At 48.3% G+C, this 27,217-nt stretch overlaps 2 protein-coding genes across 3 annotated transcripts in view; one reads left to right on the forward strand and one right to left on the reverse strand.

Moving 5' to 3' along the window:
- The window catches only part of RBM34 (RNA binding motif protein 34), a 192,733-nt gene that overhangs the window by 15,407 nt on the left and 150,109 nt on the right, over positions 1-27,217 (forward strand). For both annotated transcript variants that reach the window (XM_063936593.1, XM_063936594.1), the window contains exon 2: positions 7,695-7,864. The gene's annotated coding sequence lies outside the window, so the exon portion shown is untranslated. The remainder of the gene's footprint in view (positions 1-7,694; positions 7,865-27,217) is intronic.
- Positions 19,334-26,946, reverse strand: LOC134948548 (E3 ubiquitin-protein ligase RNF43-like). The gene is made up of 2 exons (XM_063936591.1): positions 26,681-26,946; positions 19,334-23,515 (listed from the first exon to the last, which is right to left on the reverse strand). The coding sequence occupies exons 1-2, from the start codon at positions 26,745-26,747 to the stop codon at positions 22,770-22,772; spliced, it is 813 nt and encodes a 270-aa protein (XP_063792661.1). The 5' UTR covers positions 26,748-26,946; the 3' UTR covers positions 19,334-22,769.

Consider the following 27,217-nt stretch of genomic DNA (forward strand, 5'->3'; position numbering starts at 1 on the left):
TGCACAACGTTGAAATCATTCTCCACTGCGCTTGAGACAGGTGCATTCCACCTCCTATATCGTGCTCAATTGTATAGGCTTGAATGGCCTTTTGCTGCTCCTCCAACCTCTGAAGCATATAGAGGGTTGAATTCCACCTCGTTACCACTTCTTGCTTCAGATGATGGCAGGGCAGGTTCAGTAGTTTTTGGTGGTGCTCCAGTCTTCTGTACGTGGTGCCTGTACGCCGAAAGTGTCCCGCAATTCTTCTGGCCACCGACAGCATCTCTTGCACGCCCCTGTCGTTTTTTAAAAAATTCTGCACCACCAAATTCAAGGTATGTGCAAAACATGGGACGTGCTGGAATTTGCCCATATTTAATGCACACACAATATTGCTGGCGTTGTCCGATGCCACAAATCCACAGGAGAGTCCAATTGGGGTAAGCCATTCCGCGATGATCTTCCTCAGTTGCCGTAAGAGGTTTTCAGCTGTGTGCGTATTCTGGAAAGCGGTGATACAAAGCGTAGCCTGCCTAGGAAAGAGTTGGCGTTTGCGAGATGCTGCTACTGGTGCCGCCGCTGCTGTTCTTGCGGCGGGAGTCCATACATCTACCCAGTGGGCTGTCACAGTCATATAGTCCTGACCCTGCCCTGCTCCACTTGTCCACATGTCCGTGGTTAAGTGGACATTGGGTACAACTGCATTTTTTAGGACACTGGTGAGTCTTTTTCTGACGTCCGTGTACATTCTCGGTATCGCCTGCCTAGAGAAGTGGAACCTAGATGGTATTTGGTAACGGGGGCACACTGCCTCAATAAATTGTCTAGTTCCCTGTGAACTAACGGCGGATACCGGACGCACGTCTAACACCAACATAGTTGTCAAGGCCTCAGTTATCCGCTTTGCAGCAGGATGACTGCTGTGATATTTCATCTTCCTCGCAAAGGACTGTTGGACAGTCAATTGCTTACTGGAAGTAGTACAAGTGGGCTTACGACTTCCCCTCTGGGATGACCATCGACTCCCAGCAGCAACAACAGCAGCGCCAGCAGCAGTAGGCGTTACACGCAAGGATGCATCGGAGGAATCCCAGGCAGGAGAGGACTCGTCAGAATTGCCAGTGACATGGCCTGCAGGACTATTGGCATTCCTAGGGAAGGAGGAAATTGACACTGAGGGAGTTGGTGAGGTGGTTTGCGTGAGCTTGGTTACAAGAGGAAGGGATTTACTGGTCAGTGGACTGCTTCCGCTGTCGCCCAAAGTTTTTGAACTTGTCACTGACTTATTATGAATGCGCTGCAGGTGACGTATAAGGGAGGATGTTCCGAGGTGGTTAACGTCCTTACCCCTACTTATTACAGCTTGAGAAAGGCAACACACGGCTTGACACCTGTTGTCCGCTTTTCTGTTGAAATACCTCCACACTGAAGAGCTGATTTTTTTGGTATTTTCACCAGGCATGTCAACGGCCATATTCCTCCCACGGACAACAGGTGTCTCCCCGGGTGCCTGACTTAAACAAACCACCTCACCATCAGAATCCTCCTGGTCAATTTCCTCCCCAGCGCCAGCAACACCCATATCCTCCTCATCCTGGTGTACTTCAACACTGACATCTTCAATCTGACTATCAGGAACTGGACTGCGGGTGCTCCTTCCAGCACTTGCAGGGGGCGTGCAAATGGTGGAAGGCGCATGCTCTTCACGTCCAGTGTTGGGAAGGTCAGGCATCGCAACCGACACAATTGGACTCTCCTTGTGGATTTGGGATTTCGAAGAACGCACAGTTCTTTGCGGTGCTTTTGCCAGCTTGAGTCTTTTCAGTTTTCTAGCGAGAGGCTGAGTGCTTCCATCCTCATGTGAAGCTGAACCACTAGCCATGAACATAGGCCAGGGCCTCAGCCGTTCCTTGCCACTCCGTGTGGTAAATGGCATATTGGCAAGTTTACGCTTCTCCTCCGACAATTTTATTTTAGGTTTTGGAGTCCTTTTTTTACTGATATTTGGTGTTTTGGATTTGACATGCTCTGTACTATGACATTGGGCATCGGCCTTGGCAGACGACGTTGCTGGCATTTCATCGTCTCGGCCATGACTAGTGGCAGCAGCTTCAGCACGAGGTGGAAGTGGATCTTGATCTTTCCCTAATTTTGGAACCTCAACATTTTTGTTCTCCATATTTTAATAGGCACAACTAAAAGGCACCTCAGGTAAACAATGGAGATGGATGGATACTAGTATACTTATGGATGGACTGCCGAGTGCCGACACAGAGGTAGCTACAGCCGTGGACTACCGTACTGTGTCTGCTGCTAATATAGACTGGATGATTGATAATGAGATGAAATCAATATATATATGTATGTATATATAATATCACTAGTACTGCAGCCGGACAGGTAGATAATATATTTATTAGGTAATGATGACTGATGACGGACCTGCTGGACACTGTCAGCTCAGCAGCACCGCAGACTGCTACAGTAAGCTACTATACTATAGTAGTATGTACAAAGAAGAAAGAAAAAAAAAACCACGGGTAGGTGGTATACAATTATGGATGGACTGCCGAGTGCCGACACAGAGGTAGCTACAGCCGTGGACTAACGTACTGTGTCTGCTGCTAATATAGACTGGATGATTGATAATGAGATGAAATCAATATATATATGTATGTATATATAATATCACTAGTACTGCAGCCGGACAGGTAGATAATATATTTATTAGGTAATGATGACTGATGACGGACCTGCTGGACACTGTCAGCTCAGCAGCACCGCAGACTGCTACAGTAAGCTACTATACTATAGTAGTATGTACAAAGAAGAAAGAAAAAAAAAAAACACGGGTAGGTGGTATACAATTATGGATGGACTGCCGAGTGCCGACACAGAGGTAGCTACAGCCGTGGACTAACGTACTGTGTCTGCTGCTAATATGGACTGGATGATTGATAATGAGATGAAATCAATATATATATGTATGTATATATAATATCACTAGTACTGCAGCCGGACAGGTAGATAATATATTTATTAGGTAATGATGACTGATGACGGACCTGCTGGACACTGTCAGCTCAGCAGCACCGCAGACTGCTACAGTAAGCTACTATACTATAGTAGTATGTACAAAGAAGAAAGAAAAAAAAAAACCACGGGTAGGTGGTATACAATTATGGATGGACTGCTGAGTGCCGACACAGAGGTAGCTACAGCCGTGGACTAACGTACTGTGTTTGCTGCTAATATAGACTGGATGATTGATAATGAGATGAAATCAATATATATATGTATGTATATATAATATCACTAGTACTGCAGCCGGACAGGTAGATAATATATTTATTAGGTAATGATGACTGATGACGGACCTGCTGGACACTGTCAGCTCAGCAGCACCGCAGACTGCTACAGTAAGCTACTATACTCTATAGTAGTATGTACAAAGAAGAAAGAAAAAAAAAAACCACGGGTAGGTGGTATACAATTATGGATGGACTGCCGAGTGCCGACACAGAGGTAGCTACAGCCGTGGACTAACGTACTGTGTCTGCTGCTAATATAGACTGGATGATTGATAATGAGATGAAATCAATATATATATGTATGTATATATAATATCACTAGTACTGCAGCCGGACAGGTAGATAATATATTTATTAGGTAATGATGACTGATGACGGACTTGCTGGACACTGTCAGCTCAGCAGCACCGCAGACTGCTACAGTAAGCTACTATACTATAGTAGTATGTACAAAGAAGAAAGAAAAAAAAAACACGGGTAGGTGGTATACAATTATGGATGGACTGCTGAGTGCCGACACAGAGGTAGCTACAGCCGTGGACTAACGTACTGTGTCTGCTGCTAATATAGACTGGATGATTGATAATGAGATGAAATCAATATATATATGTATGTATATATAATATCACTACTACTGCAGCCGGACAGGTAGATAATATATTTATTAGGTAATGATGACTGATGACGGACCTGCTGGACACTGTCAGCTCAGCAGCACCGCAGACTGCTACAGTAAGCTACTATACTCTATAGTAGTATGTACAAAGAAGAAAGAAAAAAAAAAAACCACGGGTAGGTGGTATACAATTATGGATGGACTGCCGAGTGCCGACACAGAGGTAGCTACAGCCGTGGACTAACGTACTGTGTCTGCTGCTAATATAGAGTCTAGACTGGATGATAAATTATTGATAATGAGATGAAATCAATATAATATCACTAGTACTGCAGCCGGACAGGTACTATATATATTTATTATGTAATGACTGATGACGGACCTGCTGGACACTGTCAGGTCAGCACAGCACCGCAGACTGCTACAGTAAGCTACTATAGTAGTATGTATAAAGAAGAATGAAAAAAAAAAAAACCACGGGTAGGTGGTATACAATATTATATATATATATATATATATATATATTATATACAATTATATATATATATATATATATATATATATTAAACTGGTGGTGATTGATTATTAAACTGGTGGTCACTTCAGGACAGGTCACGTTGCAACTTGCAACTAGTACTCCGAGGCCTAAGCAGACAATCACAAAATATATTATTATACTGGTGGTCAGTGTGGTCACAACAATGGCAGTGTGGCACTGACTCTGGCAGCAAAAGTGTGCACTGTACGTTATATGTACTCCTGAGTCCTGCTCTCAGACTCTAACTGCTCCCCACTGTCAGTGTCTCCCCCACAAGTCAGATAATACACTTACAGTTACACTATCTAATCTATAAATATCACTTCAGCAAGTAGTATAGTAGTATACAGTAGTACTCCTCCTAATAATGCTCCCCGAAAATACTGTGTCTCTCTCTTCTCTAAACGGAGAGGACGCCAGCCACGTCCTCTCCCTATGACTCTCAATGCACGTGTGAAAATGGCGGCGACGCGCGGCTCCTTATATAGAATCCGAGTCTCGCGATAGAATCCGAGCCTCGCGAGAATCCGACAGCGTGATGATGACGTTCGGGCGCGCTCGGGTTAGTCGAGCAAGGCGGGAAGACCCGAGCCTGCTCGGACCCGTGTAAAAAACCTGAAGTTCGGGGGGGTTCGGATTCAGAGGAACCGAACCCGCTCATCTCTAGTGTCAACTGACCGTTTTCTGGGAGTGTTTGGAAAAATGCAGGCGTGTCCAACCGTTTTCAGGGAGGGTGTCTGATGTCAATTCCGGGACCGGACAGGCTGAAGTGATTGCAGCGGCTGAGTAAGTTCATACCTACTCAGAAACTGCACAAACTGTTTTTTGTACTGCTCGGCTGCACAGGCGTTTGCACGGCTGCAAAAAGTAGCTAGCGAGCGATCATCTCGGAATGACCCCCATAGTCTCCTTTTCACATTATTAAGTCTGCAGTGTAAGGAGCGGCAATTGTAAGCCCAACTCCAGCCTCCCAAATCCTCTGAATTGATTAAAATATGTATATAGACTTTATATTAGTCTGTATACATTTATAGTTATGTGGTTTATATACACATTTTAATCAATTCAGAGGCTTTAGGAGGCTGAAGCTGGGCATGCAATTTCCGCTCCTCACATTTTACTGCAGGGAATGATGGGAAATGAACCTCACTGCAATGTACGTCTCATCATGCCATCTGGTGGCAGCACCTCAGATGGAAAGATGCGGCCACGCAATTCATGAAGCAAGGATTTGTACACACTACATGATGGTCATGCAGAGTATTTGCTGGCACCGTGATTGTACCACAAATCATCTAGTGTGTAAGATTAGTCTACTCTTTAGTCAGAAGCCAATGGACTTGCCAGTAGGTATTTCTCTTACGTCCTAGATGATGCTGGAGTCCACATTAGTACCATGGGGTATAGACGGGTCCACCAGGAGCCATTGGCACTTTAAGAGTTTGAGAGTGTGGGCTGGTTCCTCCCTCTATGCCCCTTACCAGACTCAGTTTAGAAAATGTGCCCAGAGGAGCCGGTCACAGCTAGGGGAGCTCTCCTGAGCTTTTCTGGTAAAGTTTTATTTTAGATTCTTCACACAAATCATCTAGTGTGTACCATGTGTAAGATTAGTCTACTCTTTAGTCAGAAGCCAATGGACTTGCCAGTAGGTATTTTTAGCTGTCAGAGGAAACCTTACAAAGACCATATTATCATTTTATTTATTTTTGGGGGCTTTCTTTTGTCATGTGGGAGCATTTTACTGTGCCCTGGACAGTGTGTCTGTTTTAGTTTCAATAGTGAATGGGGATCATTGGGACAGTACGGGGGCAGGAAGGGTCCGGGGATCAGTGTGGCAGTATTGCGGCAGGAAGGGACCGGGGATCAGTGTGACAGTACTGGGGCGGGTATAAGGTCAGGGGATCAGTGTGACAGTACTGGGGCAGGAAGGGTCAGGGGATCAGTATGACAGTACTGCGGCAAGAAGGAACCGGGGATCAGTGTGACAGTACTGGGGCAGGAAGGGTCAGGGGATCAGTGTGACAGTACTGGGGCAGGAAGGGTCAGGGGATCAGTGTGACAGTACTGCGGCAGGAAGGAACCGGGGATCAGTGTGACAGTACTGGGGCAGGAAGGGTCAGGGGATCAGTGTGACAGTACTGGGGCGGGTATAAGATCAGGGGATCAGTGTGACAGTACTGCGGCAGGAAGGGACCGGGGATCAGTGTGACAGTACTGGGGCGGGTATAAGGTCAGGGGATCAGTGTGACAGTACTGGGGCAGGAAGGGACCGGGGATCAGTGTGACAGTACTGGGGCGGGTATAAGATCAGGGGATCAGTGTGATAGTACTGGGGCGGGTATAAGATCAGGGGATCAGTGTGATAGTACTGGGGCAGGTAGGGTCAGGGGATCAGTGTGACAGTACTGGGGCAGGAAGGGTCAGGGGATCAGTGTGACAATACCGGGGCAGGTAGGGTCAGGGGATCAGTGTGACATTACGGGGCAGGAAGGGACTGGGGATCAGTGAAACAGTACTGCGGCAGGAAGGGTCAGGGGATCAGTATAACAGTACTGGGGCAGGAAGGGACCGGGGATCAGTGTGACAGTACTGGGGCAGGATGGGTCAGTGGATCAGTGAGACAGTACTAGGGCGGGTATAAGGTCAGGGGATCAGTGTGACAGCACTGGGACAGTTCCGGGGCCGTCCCCCTTTTTACTCTATAGTTACATATGTACTAAGGCCTGATTCGGAGCTGTACACAAAGCCGATTTTTCTGTTGTTGAGCAATTATCATCCAGCTTCGCATTCATTTAAGTCACACTGTGCATGTGACGCGACGGTGTTACTAGCGCTAATGGGCCCAAATTTCTTTCTGTACTATAATGATCTCTCATGTGTGATACCACTATGGGGCATATGTATTAAACTATTTGTGGGATGGTCCCCACAAAAACACCAATTTTCTGCTGTTACCCACAAATATTAAGGATCCCTTGAATATAACATGGATAGAACGCAGCAGATTTCACCAATATCTGCCACAGCCACTCCATTTCTAACCTCAAAGGACCCCCAATAGGTTTCTATAGAGGCTGCTATACTGGATCCCTCTCCATCACCCCCTACTGATGCATGCATCGCCTGACGGCTGTGCATTATGTGGTATGTACCATGGACTACTCTGTGGCCCCATGTCAGAGGTTAGCGGCGGGCAATAAAATATTCCTAAGTATTATTTCCTCATGATCACATGTTGCTTTTTCAGAGGAAGAAGGAAAAGGTTAAGCAGCGGAACACTGAGTAGGATGGGCAGAGGCTCCTGGCTGGATGTGCTGCAATGACATTGGCGCGGCAGGAGGAGAAGCTTAGCAGGGAGATAAGGAAGAGGCTGGATCAGCATAACCAGCAGCAGCTGAGCAGAGAGCGGAAGGCACAGTGAGTAACTGGCACCAGTCCCATTGTACCATTAGTCATGCTATTAGAATACATTCATGCTGCCATTTAGGGTGCCCATTGGTGCAATCTATAATCTGTATTCCCTCTTATCTCCCCACATTCAGTCCCTCACCCAATCCTGCTGCTTCCACCTCCGTATTATCTCCAGTATCAGCTGAGGCTAATACAACCCCTAATTCACTATCCCCTCCTCTCTCACCTGGAGCTGAAACTAATATAACCCCTCATTCACCATCCCCTCCTCTCTCTCACCTGGAGCTGAAGCTAATATAACCCCTCATTCACCATCCCCTCCTCTCTCTCACCAGGAGCTGAAGCTAATATAACCCCTTATTCACCATCCCCTCCTCTCTCACCTGGAGCTGAAGCTAATATAACCCCTCATTCACCATCCCCTCCTCTCTCACCTGGAGCTGAAGCTAATATAACCCCTCATTCACCATCCCCTCCTCTCTCACCTGGAGCTGAAGCTAATATAACCCCTCATTCACGATCCCCTCCTCTCTCTCACCTGGAACTGAAGCTAATATAACCCCTCATTCACCATCCCCTCCTCTCTCACCTGGAGCTGAAGCTAATATAACCCCTCATTCACCATCCCCTCCTCTCTCACCTGGAGCTGAAGCTAATATAACCCCTCATTCACCATCCCCTCCTCTCTCACCTGGAGCTGAAGCTAATATAACCCCTCATTCACCATCCCCTCCTCTCTCACCTGGAGCTGAAGCTAATATAACCCCTCATTCACCATCCCCTCCTCTCTCTCATCTGGAGCTGAAGCTAATATAACCCCTCATTCACCATCCCCTCCTCTCTCACCTGGAGCTGAAGCTAATATAACCCCTCATTCACCATCCCCTCCTCTCTCTCACCTGGAGCTGAAGCTAATATAACCCCTCATTCACCATCCCCTCCTCTCTCACCTGGAGTTGAAGCTAATATAACCCCTCATTCACCATCCCCTCCTCTCTCTCATCTGGAGCTGAAGCTAATATAACCCCTCATTCACCATCCCCTCCTCTCTCACCTGGAGCTGAAGCTAATATAACCCCTCATTCACCATCCCCTCCTCTCTCTCACCTGGAGCTGAAGCTAATATAACCCCTCATTCACCATCCCCTCCTCTCTCACCTGGAGCTGAAGCTAATATAACCCCTCATTCACCATCCCCTCCTCTCTCACCTGGAGCTGAAGCTAATATAACCCCTCATTCACCATCCTCTCCTCTCTCTCACCTGGAGCTGAAGCTAATATAACCCCTCATTCACCATCCCCTCCTCTCTCACCTGGAGCTGAAGCTAATATAACCCCTCATTCACCATCCCCTCCTCTCTCTCACCTGGAGCTGAAGCTAATATAACCCCTCATTCACCATCCCCTCCTCTCTCTCACCTGGAGCTGAAGCTAATATAACCCCTCATTCACCATCCCCTCCTCTCTCTCACCTGGAGCTGAAGCTAATATAACCCCTCATTCACCATCCCCTCCTCTCTCACCTGGAGCTGAAGCTAATATAACCCCCTCATTCACCATCCCCTCCTCTCTCACCTGGAGCTGAAGCTAATATAACCCCCTCATTCACCATCCCCTCCTCTCTCTCACCTGGAGCTGAAGCTAATATAACCCCTCATTCACCATCCCCTCCTCTCTCTCACCTGGAGCTGAAGCTAATATAACCCCTCATTCACCATCCCCTCCTCTCTCTCACCTGGAGCTGAAGCTAATATAGCCCCTCATTCACCATCCCCTCCTCTCTCACCTGGAGCTGAAGCTAATATAACCCCTCATTCACCATCCCCTCCTCTCTCACCTGGAGCTGAAGCTAATATAACCCCTCATTCACCATCCCCTCCTCTCTCACCTGGAGCTGAAGCTAATATAACCCCTCATTCACCATCCCCTCCTCTCTCTCACCTGGAGCTGAAGCTAATATAACCCCTCATTCACCATCCCCTCCTCTCTCACCTGGATTACTGTAATCTATTCCTCTCTGGTGTTCCCAATAATCATCTCGCCCACTCAGTCTACCCTTACCTGTGCTGCTAACCTCATTTTCCTCTCGTCGCTCTGCCTCTGCTGCTCACCTGTGCAAGGTACTACATGGGCTCCCTATACCCCACAGATAAAATGCAGCTCCTCATGCTCACCTACAAAGCCCTTACCCACTCTTCTCCCTACAGATCCCTTCTCAGCTCACCTTACACTCCCACCCACTTGTCTCTGCCAATGACCCCTCCTCTGCTTCCCCCGATCAGCTCTTGCCACTGGCATCTTCAGGATTTCTCCCCCTTTGTTTCCTCTCCTCCTGCAGAAAGTCAGCTGTTGCTGCTGTAGTAGAGCTCTCTCCTCCCCTTCTATTATCTAGTATTTCTCTATCGTCCTAGTGGATGCTGGGGTTCCTGAAAGGACCATGGGGAATAGCGGCTCCGCAGGAGACAGGGCACAAAAAGTAAAGCTTTTTCAGATCAGGTGGTGTGCACTGGCTCCTCCCCCTATGACCCTCCTCCAGACTCCAGTTAGATTTTTGTGCCCGGCCGAGAAGGGTGCAATCTAGGTGGCTCTCCTAAAGAGCTGCTTAGAAAAAGTTTAGCTTGGGTTTTTTATTTTACAGTGAGTCCTGCTGGCAACAGGATCACTGCAACGAGGGACTGAGGGGAGAAGAAGTGAACTCACCTGCGTGCAGGATGGATTGGCTTCTTGGCTACTGGACATCAGCTCCAGAGGGACGATCACAGGTACAGCCTGGATGGTCACCGGAGCCGCGCCGCCGGCCCCCTTGCAGATGCTGAAGTCAGAAGAGGTCCAGAATCGGCGGCTGAAGACTCCTGCAGTCTTCTAAAGGTAGCGCACAGCACTGCAGCTGTGCGCCATTTTCCTCTCAGCACACTTCACACAGCAGTCACTGAGGGTGCAGGGCGCTGGGGGGGGGCGCCCTGGGAGGCAAATGTAACCTATATAAAGGCTAAAAATACCTCACATATAGCCCCCAGAGGCTATATGGAGATATTTAACCCCTGCCTGGATTCACTAAATAGCGGGAGACGAGCCCGCCGGAAAAGGGGCGGGGCCTATCTCCTCAGCACACGGCGCCATTTCCTCTCACAGCTCCGCTGGTCAGGACGGCTCCCAAGTCTCTCCCCTGCACTGCACTACAGAAACAGGGTAAAACAGAGAGGGGGGACAAATTTATGGCGATATTTTGATATATATAAAGCAGCTATACAGGGAGCACTTATTATAAGGCTATCCCTGATATATATAGCGCTTTTGGTGTGTGCTGGCAAACTCTCCCTCTGTCTCCCCAAAGGGCTAGTGGGTCCTGTCTTCGTTAGGAGCATTCCCTGTGTGTCTGCTGTGTGTCGGTACGTGTGTGTCGACATGTATGAGGACGATATTGGTGTGGAGGCGGAGCAATTGCCAAATATGAGGATGTCACCCCCTAGGGAGTCGACACCAGAATGGATGCCTTTATTTATGGAACTACGGGATAGTGTCAACACGCTAAAGCAGTCGTTTGACGACATGAGGCGGCCGGACAATCAATTAGTGCCTGTCCAGGCGACTCAAACACCGTCAGGGGCTGTGAAACGCCCTTTGCCTCAGTCGGTCGACACAGACCCAGACGCAGGCACTGACTCCAGTGGTGACGGTGACGATTCAACCGTATTTTCCAGTAGGGCCACACGTTATATGATTTTGGCAATGAAGGAGGCGTTACATTTAGCTGATACTACAGGTACCACTAAACAGGGTATTATGTGGGGTATGAAAAAACTACCTATAGTTTTTCCTGAATCAGAAGAATTAAATGACGTGTGTAATGAAGCGTGGGTTGCCCCTGATAAAAAGCTGATAATTTCAAAGAAATTATTGGCATTATACCCTTTCCCGCCAGAGGTTAGGGAGCGCTGGGAAACACCTCCTAGGGTGGACAAGGCGCTAACACGCTTATCTAAACAAGTGGCGTTACCCTCTCCTGAGACGGCCGCACTTAAAGATCCATCAGATAGGAGGATGGAAAATATCCAAAAAAGTATATACACACATGCAGGTGTTATACTACGACCAGCTGTAGCGACTGCCTGGATGGGCAGTGCTGGGGTAGTTTGGTCAGAGTCCCTGATTGAAAATATTGATACCCTGGACAGGGACAATATTTTACTGTCGTTAGAACAAATAAAGGATGCATTTCTTTATATGCGTGATGCACAGAGGGATATCTGCACACTGGCATCACGGGTAAGTGCTATGTCCATTTCGGCCAGAAGAGCTTTATGGACGCGACAGTGGACAGGCGATGCGGATTCAAAACGGCATATGGAAGTTTTGCCGTATAAAGGGGAGGAGTTATTTGGAGTCGGTCTATCAGATTTGGTGGCCACGGCTACAGCCGGGAAATCCACCTTTCTACCTCAAGTCACTCCCCAACAGAAAAAGGCACCGACTTTTCAACCGCAGCCCTTTCGTTCCTTTAAAAATAAGAGAGCAAAGGGCTATTCATATCTGCCACGAGGCAGAGGTCGAGGGAAGAGACAGCAACACGCAGCTCCTTCCCAGGAACAGAAGCCCTCCCCGGCTTCTACAAAAGCCTCAGCATGACGCTGGGGCTTCTCAAGCGGACTCGGGGACGGTGGGCGGTCGTCTCAAAAATTACAGCGCGCAGTGGGCTCACTCGCAGGTAGATCCCTGGATCCTGCAGATAATATCTCAAGGGTACAGGTTGGAATTAGAGACAGATCCACCTCGCCGTTTCCTGAAGTCTGCTTTACCAACGTCCCCCTCCGAAAGGGAGACGGTTTTGGAAGCCATTCACAAGCTGTATTCTCAGCAGGTGATAGTCAAGGTACCTCTTCTACAACAAGGGAAGGGGTATTATTCCACTCTTTTTGTGGTACCGAAGCCGGATGGCTCGGTAAGGCCTATTCTAAATCTGAAGTCCTTGAACCTGTACATAAAGAAGTTCAAGTTCAAGATGGAGTCACTCAGAGCAGTGATAGCGAACCTGGAAGAGGGGGACTTTATGGTATCCTTGGACATCAAGGATGCGTATCTCCACGTTCCAATTTACCCCTCACACCAGGGGTACCTCAGGTTCGTTGTACAAAACTGTCACTATCAGTTTCAGACGCTGCCGTTCGGATTGTCCACGGCACCTCGGATCTTTACAAAGGTAATGGCCGAGATGATGATTCTTCTTCGAAGAAAAGGCATATTAATTATCCCATACTTGGACGATCTCCTAATAAGGGCGAGGTCCAGAGAACAGCTAGAGATGGGATTAGCACTGTCTCAAGAAGTGCTAAAACAGCACGGGTGGATTCTGAATATTCCAAAATCCCAGTTAATGCCGACAACTCGTCTGCTGTTCCTAGGGATGATTCTGGACACGGTTCAGAAAAAGGTTTTTCTCCCGGAGGAAAAAGCCAAGGAGTTATCCGACCTTGTCAGGAACCTCCTAAAACCAGGAAAGGTGTCTGTACATCAATGCACAAGAGTCCTGGGAAAAATGGTGGCTTCTTACGAAGCAATTCCATTCGGCAGATTCCACGCAAGAATTTTCCAAAGGGATCTGTTGGACAAATGGTCAGGGTCGCATCTTCAGATGCACCTACGGATAACCCTGTCTCCAAGGACAAGGGTGTCTCTTCTGTGGTGGTTGCAGAGTCCTCATCTATTGGAGGGCCGCAGATTCGGCATACAGGATTGGATCCTGGTGACCACGGACGCCAGCCTGAGAGGCTGGGGAGCAGTCACACAAGGAAGAAACTTCCAGGGAGTATGGACGAGCCTGGAAACGTCTCTTCACATAAACATTCTGGAACTAAGAGCAATATACAATGCTCTAAGCCAGGCAGAACCTCTGCTTCAGGGAAAACCGGTGTTGATCCAGTCGGACAACATCACGGCAGTCGCCCATGTGAACAGACAGGGCGGCACAAGAAGCAGGAGTGCAATGGCAGAAGCTGCAAGGATTCTTCGCTGGGCAGAGAATCATGTGATAGCACTGTCAGCAGTGTTCATCCCGGGAGTGGACAACTGGGAAGCAGACTTCCTCAGCAGACACGATCTTCACCCGGGAGAGTGGGGACTTCATCCAGAAGTCTTCCACATGCTGGTAACCCGTTGGGAAAGACCAATGGTGGACATGATGGCGTCTCGCCTCAACAAAAAACTGGACAGGTATTGCGCCAGGTCAAGAGATCCGCAGGCAATAGCTGTGGACGCGCTGGTAACGCCTTGGGTGTACCAGTCGGTGTATGTGTTTCCTCCTCTGCCTCTCATACCAAAAGTATTGAGAATTATACGGCAAAGAGGCGTAAGAACGATACTAGTGGTTCCGGATTGGCCAAGAAGGACTTGGTACCCGGAACTTCAAGAGATGATCACGGAAGATCCGTGGCCTCTACCTCTAAGGAGGGACTTGCTTCAGCAGGGTCCCTGTCTGTTTCAAGACTTACCGCGGCTGCGTTTGACGGCATGGCGGTTGAACGCCGGATCCTAAAGGAAAAAGGCATGCCGGAAGAAGTCATTCCTACTTTGATTAAAGCAAGGAAGGAAGTAACCGTGCAACATTATCACCGAATTTGGCGAAAATATGTTGCGTGGTGCGAAGATCGGAGTGCTCCGACGGAGGAATTTCAACTGGGTCGATTCCTACATTTCCTGCAATCAGGATTGTCTATGGGTCTCAAATTGGGATCTATTAAGGTTCAAATTTCGGCCCTGTCGATTTTCTTTCAAAAAGAATTGGCTTCAGTCCCTGAAGTCCAGACCTTTGTTAAGGGAGTGCTGCATATACAGCCTCCTGTGGTGCCTCCAGTGGCACCGTGGGATCTCAATGTGGTTTTGGACTTTCTAAAATCTCATTGGTTTGAACCACTAAATAAGGTGGATTTGAAATATCTCACTTGGAAAGTGACCATGCTTCTAGCCCTGGCTTCTGCCAGGAGAGTATCAGAATTGGCAGCTTTGTCTTACAAAAGCCCATATCTGATTTTCCATTCGGACAGGGCAGAACTGCGGACTCGTCCGCATTTTCTCCCTAAGGTGGTGTCAGCATTTCATCTGAACCAGCCTATTGTAGTGCCTGCGGCTACAAGTGACTTGGAGGACTCCAAGTTACTGGACGTTGTCAGAGCATTAAAAATATATATTGCAAGGACAGCTGGAGTCAGAAAATCTGACTCGTTGTTTATATTGTATGCACCCAACAAGATGGGTGCTCCTGCGTCTAAGCAGACGATTGCTCGTTGGATCTGTAGCACAATCCAACTTGCACATTCTGTGGCAGGCCTGCCACAGCCTAAATCTGTAAAGGCCCACTCCACAAGGAAGGTGGGCTCATCTTGGGCGGCTGCCCGAGGGGTCTCGGCATTACAACTTTGCCGAGCAGCTACGTGGTCAGGGGAGAACACGTTTGTAAAATTTTACAAATTTGATACTCTGGCTAAGGAGGACCTGGAGTTCTCTCATTCGGTGCTGCAGAGTCATCCGCACTCTCCCGCCCGTTTGGGAGCTTTGGTATAATCCCCATGGTCCTTTCAGGAACCCCAGCATCCACTAGGACGATAGAGAAAATAAGATTTTACTTACCGATAAATCTATTTCTCGGAGACCGTAGTGGATGCTGGGCGCCCATCCCAAGTGCGGATTATCTGCATAAATTGTACATAGTTATTGTTAACTAATTCGGGTTATTGTTGAAGGAAGCCATCTTTCAGAGGCTCCGCTGTTATCATACTGTTAACTGGGTTTAGATCACAGGTTGTACGGTGTGATTGGTGTGGCTGGTATGAGTCTTACCCGGGATTCAAAATCCTTCCTTATTGTGTACGCTCGTCCGGGCACAGTACCTAACTGGAGTCTGGAGGAGGGTCATAGGGGGAGGAGCCAGTGCACACCACCTGATCTGAAAAAGCTTTACTTTTTGTGCCCTGTCTCCTGCGGAGCCGCTATTCCCCATGGTCCTTTCAGGAACCCCAGCATCCACTACGGACTCCGAGAAATAGATTTATCGGTAAGTAAAATCTTATTATTAGTAACGAGATGTGCTAGTCTGTAACCATGTTACATGTATAACCCCTATGGACATTGCTGTGCAGCTCTGGCATGCTATATAATACCCCTTTTCCACTAGTAGCACGGGTCGCAGCCGCGTCGCCTGACATGGCTGCGACCCGTGCTACAGCCCCCTTTCAGACAGCGCTCCCCGCATATTGCCGGGTTGGTGACGCTGCTAGTGACACGGCAGGGGCGGAGCTGGGAGATCACATGATCTCCCAGCGCCGCCCTCCCATACACTGTGAATGGGAGCCGTGTCGCCTCGACACGGCTCCCATTCACACTAGACAGCTAGCCGGGTTGAACACGTGTTCAGCCCGGCTAGCTACCCGGGTAGGATTCCCGGATCACTTGATCCAGGAATTTGCAGGGGGACCCTTTTCCACTAGGGAAAAACACATGTAAATGCATGGAAAAGGGGTATAAGTAAGCTGCCTACTGGCTTCCAGTCCTCAGACACATCCCCTCTTACCCCTGATAACATACACACAGGTACAGCACAGGGGGCAGTAAGGGTTATACTCACCCTCCTAACGGCTGAGGATTGCCCTGTGTATGCATCAGTGATAACCAACATAAACCTTACATAAAATAACGACACGGAGACATGAATTTGGCAGAAACTGTTATCTATTTATTTAAATGAGCTTTAAAGGCGTAAACTTAAAGCCATAAACCAAGCCAAGCAGAAGACATGAGCGGCCAGCTATGCGATCCTTGCGCCTATCGCCCAGCAAACCTATAAGGGATGGAAAGAACCAGAGAAAAAGCTCAAACTGACACGTAAAATAGAAACAGTTCTGTTGGAAACATAATGAAATGAGGATCTGCCAAAAAGAAAAAAAAAATAGCATGGAAATTCCATGTAAACGAGCTTCAGGCCAATCGAAGCAACATATAGATTCAATAGGATAGAAGGTAAAACAAATAAATGGGGGGGGGGGTCACACAAGTAAACTCGGCTAGAGGTAAAACTTAAAACCTGCTGAGGGACATATAATTATAATCCAATTAGCCAAATCAAGTATAATTAAGCCGAATTAAGTCCGTCAGTCCAGGTAAAAAATTGTTAAATCCCTCTAGACTCCCACTGCCAACAGTGACGAGTAGCTAATCCCCGAGTAGGGAGGACAGGGGGAGACGTACAAGACCAACAAACAGCGCAACAAGTCCTGCATGCGCCTAAACGCTGCTAAGCCCTGCGCAAACTATCTAAACCCGCCGGAGCTTAGCCGCCCCTAACAGCCTCTTGTCTAGCATACTAAGCGGAACGCTTCTATACCCTGACCGCGCTAGTAGCAGAAGGTGACAGCGAAGAGGAGGAGGAAGATCTATCATCATCGTCTGACTCCCCCGGTGCCTCATCTCAGAGACAGCTTAAGGCTACGGGGATCTGGGGAACTCAAGTCAAGGGGGCGCCCTGAGGACTATGGCCGACTATTCACGATCCAACTGTAAGAATTACTAAAAGGAAGTGGGCAAATGCGCAGGGCCTGTCCTGCGCATGCGCCCACATTTCCTGCGCGCTCCAGCAGAAAATGTGAACACCTCTGCTTGTCAATCAGGCAGAGGCATTCGTGGGCATGGGGGGTGGACGTTTGTTGGGCAGCAACGTTACAATTCCTAGCTGGAAACGGAGCATTGCGGGTGCGCGGCGGCGTGAATGGAGTGCAGCAGCAGCGTGGTCGGGATGGCTGCATGATGTCACACACAGCCGCTGCAATCACAAAAATGTTGGTGGCCTGCGCCGGAAGGAGGCTACCCATTATTTGCAATCAAGCAAAAATTGCTGTGTAGTCGCAAATTCTGCTTGCTCAAGGGGGGAGGGGGTGGCGGTGGCAGTCAGCATGCCGGGTGGTCTTGCCCTGCGATGGGCAGCTGTCAGCATGCGATCACAAGGATTGCAAATTCTGCATCTTAGCAGACTTTGCAATCCTTACTGATATAGGTCCAATATATATATAATATGCATGTGTTTGTTTGTGTGTATATACATATATACAAACACACACCATACTTCCACACACGCACACAGCATATATACATACATACATGCATTCACACAGCATACATACACACACACACACACACACGCACACACACACAGCATACTTGCATATACACAACATACATACAAGCACAGCATACCTACAAACACACATATCATGAATACACTCACATATAGCATAGACACACACACACACACACACACACACACACTATGCATCCAAACACACACAGCATACATACATATATACATACACACAGCATACCTACACATACACAGCATACATACTCATACAGCATACATACATACAAACACACACACACACACACACACACACCATACATACATACATACATACATACATAGACAGCATACCTACAAACACACATAGCACCACACACACATATACACACAGCATATACCTACACACACACACACACACACACACACACACACACACACAGCATACATACATACATACATACATACATACATACATACATACATACACACCGCATACCTACAAATATACACACACATACACACACAAAATACAAAATTAACCAAATAAGTAAGAGGAGAGTCACTGCCGCAGTCCATATGAGCTGAGCTGCTACTGCACATGCTCAGTAGCTCCCGGCCTCAGCTGTGTGGGTGCACTGTATCCAATGCAGAGAGCTCTGCCGATCAGAGCTCTCTCTGTGAGGAGCAGCCAGGCAGGCGCTCTGATTGTGCATGGGGGTGGCCCCGACCGCTGCAGAGATGGAGACAAGGTTGTCTCCATCTCTGAAAAACAAATTGGTCCAGCACAGGGGGCCCTGAGAGGCTATGGGGCCCGGGGTAACGTATCCCCTGGGCCCTCCCTTAATCTGGCTGTGCCTCACCTGAAGTCTCAGGCGGACCAGCCACCGATGCCTCCGTCGAGAAAACAGCTTCATCTTCTCTCAGCTCTTCATTAAATTCTGAAAAAGTTAAAGCCACCCCCGAAGCTGAAGCCACGGAGGTGAGCAAAAAGGGAGGAGAAACCACAGTAGGCGCCCTAGTATACTCTGCTGTAGCCAATCAGCTCTGGTTGCGTCATAGGCACCGCCCCTGTCTGACATCAGAGGCTGGGCAGGAGCCGAAGAATACAATAAACAATTCCTCCTATGGCGCTGCACAATGAAGTAGCACGAGATAGTACAAAATAGCTCACCAACCTATAACAACATATGGAAAATGAAAAAGGGTACAATCTCACTTGCACTTAAAATGTCCCAAACTTTTGTTGATCCTTAATGTGGTGATTTCACAATAGAGTCAAACGATGTAATGTCTGATGGTAATCACATAGAAACAAGAAAATCACACATTAGTGTAATACTGTAAATAAACACAGCTCCACCAGTCAGTGATACAAGGAAGGGAAGAGTGTGTGGAAGGTCCCAATCCAATTATAAGTCTCTCATTCCTTTACGTCGACACCCAAAGTGGTGATAGATGCAAACTTGAGCAGATTTTTACATGTACGCTTACTTGTAACATATAGATGCAACGCACATAAAGGTTTCTTTGGACTTCTGTAGTCCCAATGGCTGGATAATGATAGGGACTGATGTCTCTCATAACATATATATGGAACCAGAAAGAACCGTATTCTAATCCAAAAGTATTTATTAGAAATGATAAATACATACAATTGGACAAGACAACTGTACCATAATGATGTTATATACAATCCACTGGAAGATGTAACCCGGGTATCAATACGCAGTGGGTTTAGAAATATGGATTTTGGTTGTCAGACCAATATCAAACACTGTTTCTACACATTTCTACGCTGTGCAGCGTCTTTATCGAGATGACAACAGTGTTATAAGCACCGATGTCTGATAGTAGTTTGTTTTATGAAACCCCCTGTAGGATTGACAGGACCTTTGGAAGGCGCAACACTTTGGGGGGGTGCCCAGCATTTCTGGAGATGCTGGGCTGCCCCTGCTGGGACCAAAGAAGACGGATGCCATGGAAGAAAGAAGAAGGGATCGCAGCGGCCTGAGAGTGAAGAGGATGCTGCGGGAGCAGTTCCTGAGGCCGCGGAAGAGGACTGAATATGCTGCTATCAAGAAAGAAGTTCATCAGCGCCGCCTGAACGCAGAGAAGGGGCGGCGGCCAAAGACAGTGTAGGTAGGCCCTCAGTGAGACACGCAAGTCACCCCCTTCCCCACTATACCACCAGATTTTGGGCATTAGGCCCTTGGGGTCAAATCAGACACTAGTCCTGTGACGCACTATGCGGGCCCTTTGGCCCAGGGCGCAGAGGTCAAGCACTAGGCCTGTTGACCAGATCAGGCTTAGGCCTGTGGGCATGTCAGAGGGCACTAGGCCCTATCAGTTAAGTGTGGCCCCCATAGGTGTATATGGTGACTCTGGGCATTAGGCCTAGGTCATCCAAACTGCCCCATGGTAGGCAGATACTAGGCCCATGGCTAAAAGTCAGGCTTTAGACCTTTGGCCAGTTAAGGGGTACTAGGCCCTATTAGTTTGCGTGCCCACAAGTAGGCAGGCCCATAGGGCTGAACCGCATATAAGGAGTGATGCTGGGCGCTTGGCCCAGGTCACCAGAAAAGACACTGTAAAGGGGAGGAGTTGGCATGGAAAAGGGGAGGAGTCAGGAGAAATAATTACCCCCCCTAAAAGTAAAGTCTAGATCTGCCCCTGCATCGTGGCCAAGATGAGTGGATGGAGGCCAGCCCTGCCACTGCATGTAGAGACAGCCCAGCCCATCTCACAGCCAAGCAACGCTGATCTGACCTGGACCTGGACACAGAAGTATTGTAGGACCTGGACACAGAAGTATTGTAAGTAAACTTTTGAATGACGTTGCCTGCAGCCACTTCATTGCTTTTCTCTATTGCCTCCCCAAGCACCCACTATCTCCATGCCACCCTCTCCCTACCACTCAGTATCACCCTGTCACCCACATTCATCCTGTCATACTCTCCCTGTTACTGTCACCCTCTCCGTCACCCAGTATCTCCATGCCACTTTCTCCCTGTCACTGTCACCCTCTCACTGATACTATCGCCCTGTCACCCTGTCACTGTCACCCACTATCTTAATACTACCATCTCCCTGCCACTCACTATCACCCTGTCACTGTCACTCTCTCCCTGTCACCAATTATCTCCATGCCACTCTCTCCCTGTCACCAATTATCTACATGCCACCCTTTCCCCGTCACTATCACCCTGTCACCCTTTCCCTGACACTCCCTATCACCCTGTCTCCCTCTCCCTGACACTCCCTATCACCCTGTCACCCTCTCCCTGCCACTCACCATCACCCTGTCAATCTCTCCCTGCCACTCACCATCACCCTGTCACCCTCTCCCTGCCACTCACCATCACACTGTCACCCTCCCCCTGCCACTCACTATCACCCTGTCACCCTCTCCCTGCCACTCACCATCACCCTGTCACCCTCTCCCTGCCACTCACTATCACCCTGTCACTATCACCCTGTCACCCTCTCCCTGTCTCTTACTATCTCCCTGTTACCAACTGTCTCCTTCTCACCCACTACCTCCCTGTCACCCTCTCCATGTCAATTTCTCCCTGTCACCCTCTGCCTTTTGCTATAACCAACCCACCACCTCTCCATCACCATCTACCTCTCCTTGTCTCCCTCTGCATTCCTTTGTCACCCTATGCTTCTCCCCATCACCCTCTGCCTTCCCCATCACCCTTTGATTTCCAATGTCTCCCTCTACCTCTATCCGTCACCCACAGCCTCTCCTCGCTGTCACCCACTGCATCTCCCATAGGGTGGAGGAGGGGGGCCCAGAGCATATTTTTGCACATGGGCCCACCACTCTCAAGTTCTGCCACTGATGTTGGAACCATCTTTTTGGCGTGAAGAGGCCTGAGGGTTATCAGATGACCGATGCTCATGCAGATGATACAATGCTTAGAACAGCAGCGGATCAGAGAAGACATCAGCTGATGTCTGATTGTACAAGACGCCTCCTTGGCCATTATATATTTTCATTCAGCAGCTGCCTTCATAGACGCAGCTACTGAGTGGATTCTGGGTGCATGGCATCTATGCTATGCAGAGCAGGGGTGAGAGTGCTCCCCCTAATTCCCCACCACCCCGGAACAGTGTGCCCCGTGGGTGGGACAGCCATACAGTTCCCGAAAAGTGGGACTATCCTGTCCAAAGCAGGATGGCTGTGGGCTATGCATAGGATTCCCCCAGTGCCACACATAAGATGGCCACTGGCTGATAGGGACACAGTGGGCCTGATTCATATGTGGACGGAGGAGCTATCGCGCTGCTTACATGGAAGCAGGCCGAGTGACCCAAGGAGTCACGGAAGTCAGCCACCTTATCTACTATGAAGGGGCCAGGATATCTCCAACCTCAGACGGAGATCCTAACCCCATCCCTCCCCAACAACGGCGGCGATACAAATCCATTTAGAGAAACTGAGGCTGTTACCGCCCGTTCCCCGTCCTCACGCAGCATCAGACCGTCAATCACTGATAATCTAATACCGTAGTATGACCAACGCCATAGACCTGTACTGCACATGCATGGGTCCGGCACATGTGCAAGGTACCGAACATCAGTACTTGACTGCATGTTCCGCTACAGCGTCGAGACCTAAATCAGGCCCAGTGTGGTGATGGAGTCTGTGGATATGTCCAGCCTAGGCCGCAGGAGGGTGGTAGGAGTACAGGAGATATAGTAGTCAGCTGATGGAACTGGACAGTGGAGGAGATGGTACGGAATGGAGAGAAGATGGTGATTTAGATGTTCCTCTTCTTGCCGTACTCAGCGGATCAGGCACACGGCCGGCCTCAGGATGCACTCTCTGCGGCACAGAGGACAGCTGAGATTTGTTGCAAACCACTGTAAGATGCAGCTTGGATGATACCTGTGGCTGCAGGACAGGACGATCACTCGCTCCCCTTCTTCGTACTCCATCAGACAGATAGCACACGATTGTGCTGCTTCATCCTCTGCAACGGTGGTCATTTGGAATCCGTAGATCTCTTCCACCATGGCCAGGAGATTCTGCTGGTCAATCTCGATCATCATGGCCAGGAGATTCTGCTCGTCAATCTCGATCATCATGGGCAGGAGATTCTGCTGGTCAATCTCGATCATCATGGCCAGGAGATTCTGCTCGTCAATCTCGATCATCATGGGCAGGAGATTCTGCTCGTCAATCTCGATCATCATGGCCAGGAGATTCTGCTCGTCAATCTCGATCATCATGGCCGAGAGATTCTGCCCGTCGATCTCAATCACCATGGCTGGAAGATTCTGCTCATTCTCAGCTGGTTGCTGGGAGCTTGGACCAGGGCGAGGATCTGGGCTTGGTCTGTCCGTTGTTGCTACCGGAGGAGTAGGAAGAGGAGAGCGGCTTCGATGTCTGTGCTCCCTCCGAGGTCTCTGTAGCCGAGGAGATGTTTCTCCGCTTGATGGATGTTCCCGGGTGTTCTGACGAGTTCTTCTTACACCTCTGCGTCGCTCAGACCGCAGCCTCTCCTCAAACACGGTCTGCGATGACTCATCTGAAAAGATATACCTTTATATTGTAGCCATAATAATTACCTATAGATAACATGGACCAATCAATTGTTGATCAATAATTTGAGTTACATCAATAATAATACAAATATAATATTATTTTGGTATATCATTGGTAGTGTTACACTGTAAGAGGCTGTCAGAATAAGAGTCGTTTCATTTATTGTAGTTAGAAGAGAGTGTTGGTAGTGGTACAGGTGGGAAGGGAGAAGGAAGGGGGAGAGCTGGCATGACAAATCATTAAGAAAGTGATCAAATATCAGACCTAAGCAAGGGGGGTGGACTTCTGTATGTCGGGATCCTGGTGCACAGTATACCGGCGCCGGAATCCTGACACCCAGCATACCGACAACTATTCTCCCTCGTGGGGGTCCACGACCCCCCTGGAGGGAGAATAAAATAGTGTGGCACGCGTAGCGCGCCACCGTGCCCGCAGCGAGCCCGCAAGGGGCTCCTTTGCGCTCGCCACGCTGTCGGTATGCCGGCGGTCGGGCTCCCGGCGCCGTTATGCTGGTCGCCGGGAGCCCGAGCACCGGCATACCATACTACACCCAGCAGGGGATATAGTGGAGGAGGCTTCGTTTTGACAAACTCGAGGTGCCCAAATATATGCAAACTGGTTGGGGTGCTCAGGCAGGACGCTAGAAATGTATTCCAGGTGTAGATTTTCCAAATAAGGATGAGTAGAGCAGAGAAGGGAGGCAGCGCTGGATGTTTCTAATGAGCAGTAACAGTACAATTAGCTGCATTTAGCTGCATGAGTGAGTACTGCTGTGTGTGTCTGCTGCGGAGTAGGGTATGGTAATACCAGTGACTGTAACATTCAGACAGTCAGTCGCTGACCAGAACCCTGTGATTCTCAGACAGAACCACCATAAGTATCCCAAGGAGCTCCTATAACATCTATGAGTGGTTGGAGGGAAAATAAATGAATGGCACCAGAGGAACGAGTGCGGCTCAGAGTGGAGATTGGGCTAGATGTGAGGGTGCATTATTTGGGGTAGAATAGGTGGGAGGGTAATAAAGAGATGGGCATAAGGGTGTCAGGGCTGTGGGAGAGTCTGGTCTACCTCCTGCTTGCTTGCACCTCATGTCATCTGTCTGTCGCCCCTTCCTTCTAGATTGTAAGCTCCTCAGAGCAGTGCCCTCTTTCCTCTTGTTGTCAAAACCCTCTCCTACTCAGCAACCATCTTTACTGGCTTTTTCTCCTGCTGGTAAAGGCTCATCTCTATCTATGGCCACCAGCTCCTAGTAGTGCGCTGATCACTCACTCACTACTTACATCTGAGCTGTATTATGTATGAGAATTGTGGTGCTCTTTGTTGCCTGTACTCTATGTTTGTTATTTATTTACTGTAATGTTACATTTTGTCTCCCTGTACTGTCCTTTGTACAGCGCTGCAAAACACTTGTGGCGGCTTATAAATAAAAAACAATAATAATGATAATAATAATAGCCTTTAAGGAACTCTCTAAGTGGGTAGCGGAAAAGGAAAAACACTTTAAAAAAAAAACATCTAAAAAACTGAACTAGTCTTTAAATGAAAACATGATGAGGACTGAGCTTTAATGGTTCAGGTCTGTGTTTCTTATACTTGATCCTCAGCACCCGTAACAGGTCATGTTTTCCAGACCTCCTATGTCTACCAAGACTGTGTCAGTCAGCAATGAATGCGCTGCAACTTTTGTAATGTGACAGATGCAGCGAGTGATGAGCCCACCTGTGCCCCAGCTAGGGGGTCTGCAGCACGTGACCTGTCAGTGGTCCTGAGGGCTGAGTATGAGAAACCCCTTACATCATACAATGACTTGGTGATTTTGTGACCTCTGAGACACCATGTTACTTTGGGCCAAGCTGGCTGTGTCCATCTCTGTTCAGCTGCTGGACCCAGAGCTCAGCTGTCAGCTCCTATTTCTCCCTCTGCATTAGTTCCCCATCACTGCGTCCCTCCTCGCTAGTCTGCACCCATGACCTGCTTTGTTCCCTGCGCCAGCGCACTCTCAGGCCTACATAAGCAGAATCACCTCACACCCACAATTCATCTGGGCATGTCTATCTCACCCTGTACCTTCTCATGGCTGCTGGTGACATCTCACCCAACCCTGGACCCCGTACACTCCCCACTATCTGCTCACACTCCTCTTTCCACCCCAAAACTTTCCATCCAGCTCATGCATGTAATCCCTCCAACCTGACCCACATATCTCCCATACTCTGTATAGTACATAAACCATAGACCTCAGATTCACATTACAGTTTCCAGATCATAGACTGTTGCTTGATAAAATTGGTTGGTAAAATGAAAAATGTATTGAGATAATTTGCGAGGGGAGCTCCGAGATTTCAGCTGCCTAGGGGCCTCCATAGGGTTTAATCCTGCACCACTCACACCCGTCCATGATCTATTTAATCCCTCACACCCCATTGCCAGTTCATTTTGACACTCAGAGCACATTGCATTGTCATCAGACTGCGTCACCTCCCCCTATTGGTCCAGCAACTGAAGAGAGATGGCAGCTCAATAGATCCTACATTAGCCTTGTTTTATGTGTGATCCCAGATCCTCAGCACCAGTGCGTTATTATGAGCAGTACCTATAAGTGTCGGATGGTTTGTGTATATATATATATATATATATATATATATATATATGAGAATAAGAGAGTGTGAGGCAGGGCATAGAGATAATGTGTACAGTGCTTCAGCTATCACAAAACTAAAAAAAAATAATTCACAGATTCAATGATTCCCCCCATTTAACCACTTAACTGGCATGGTCAGATCAAATGTGACCCCATCCATGGTAGTTTATCTCCATTCACTTTATCTCTCTCCAAGCCTTAAATACATAGACCTTTTTATCTCTCTCCGAGCTTTCATGAATCTCCCACAAAGTGTAAGGCAGGACATATAACTAATGTGCAGCTACCTCCAACTGCCGCCCGCATGCCACGCAGGGTGAGAGGACACAGCGGAGATTTATCACAGCTTGGAGAAAGGGAATGTGGGGAGAGATAAAGTACCAGCCAGTCAGCTCCTGTCATTTTAATAACAGTTGGAAGCTGATCGCTTGGTACTTCATCTCTCTCCAATCTTTGATAAATCTGCCCCTTAGATTGGAATCACTGCTCCAAAATATCTCACTTACCATGATCTCCTTGACGGCTCCATGTTCGCTGGTCCTCCAGGAGCCGTCTCAGCTCTCTCCGGCTCATCTCCAGATGTTAAATAAATCCACCAAATAGAAAAAATTAAATAAAAAAAATGTTCAGGAAAAGCACAGATTTTATTGTGTTCTGAACAACAAGATAATCGCTGGAAGTATAACACTAGCTGCAAAGCACACTAGCTCGCTCTTCCAAGGCAAGACTATAGTATCAGCCACCAGAGCTTCAACTGTCAACTGCCACTGATGCTGCTGTGCACTGGGCTCTTATACCTGTCCATAGACAAATGGCCGACCAGCAGTCAGGCGGCCATATTTCTTACTGGCATGGAGAAAACCAGCTACTGAGTATCTGTATTATCATGAATTTTGCTGCTGACTAGTTTACACAATATTTCTTCAAACTTTCCAATAAAACCCCACTCACTACCCCATAAGCACAACCCCCTGTTCGGTCACAGATTGGGACTGTTTGGGTGTAATAGTGACAGTGGGCTGGTATGTCTCATGGTAAATTCT

This window comes from Pseudophryne corroboree, chromosome 8 (assembly GCF_028390025.1).
Source record: "Pseudophryne corroboree isolate aPseCor3 chromosome 8, aPseCor3.hap2, whole genome shotgun sequence".
In the NCBI taxonomy this organism is placed as follows: domain Eukaryota; kingdom Metazoa; phylum Chordata; class Amphibia; order Anura; family Myobatrachidae; genus Pseudophryne; species Pseudophryne corroboree.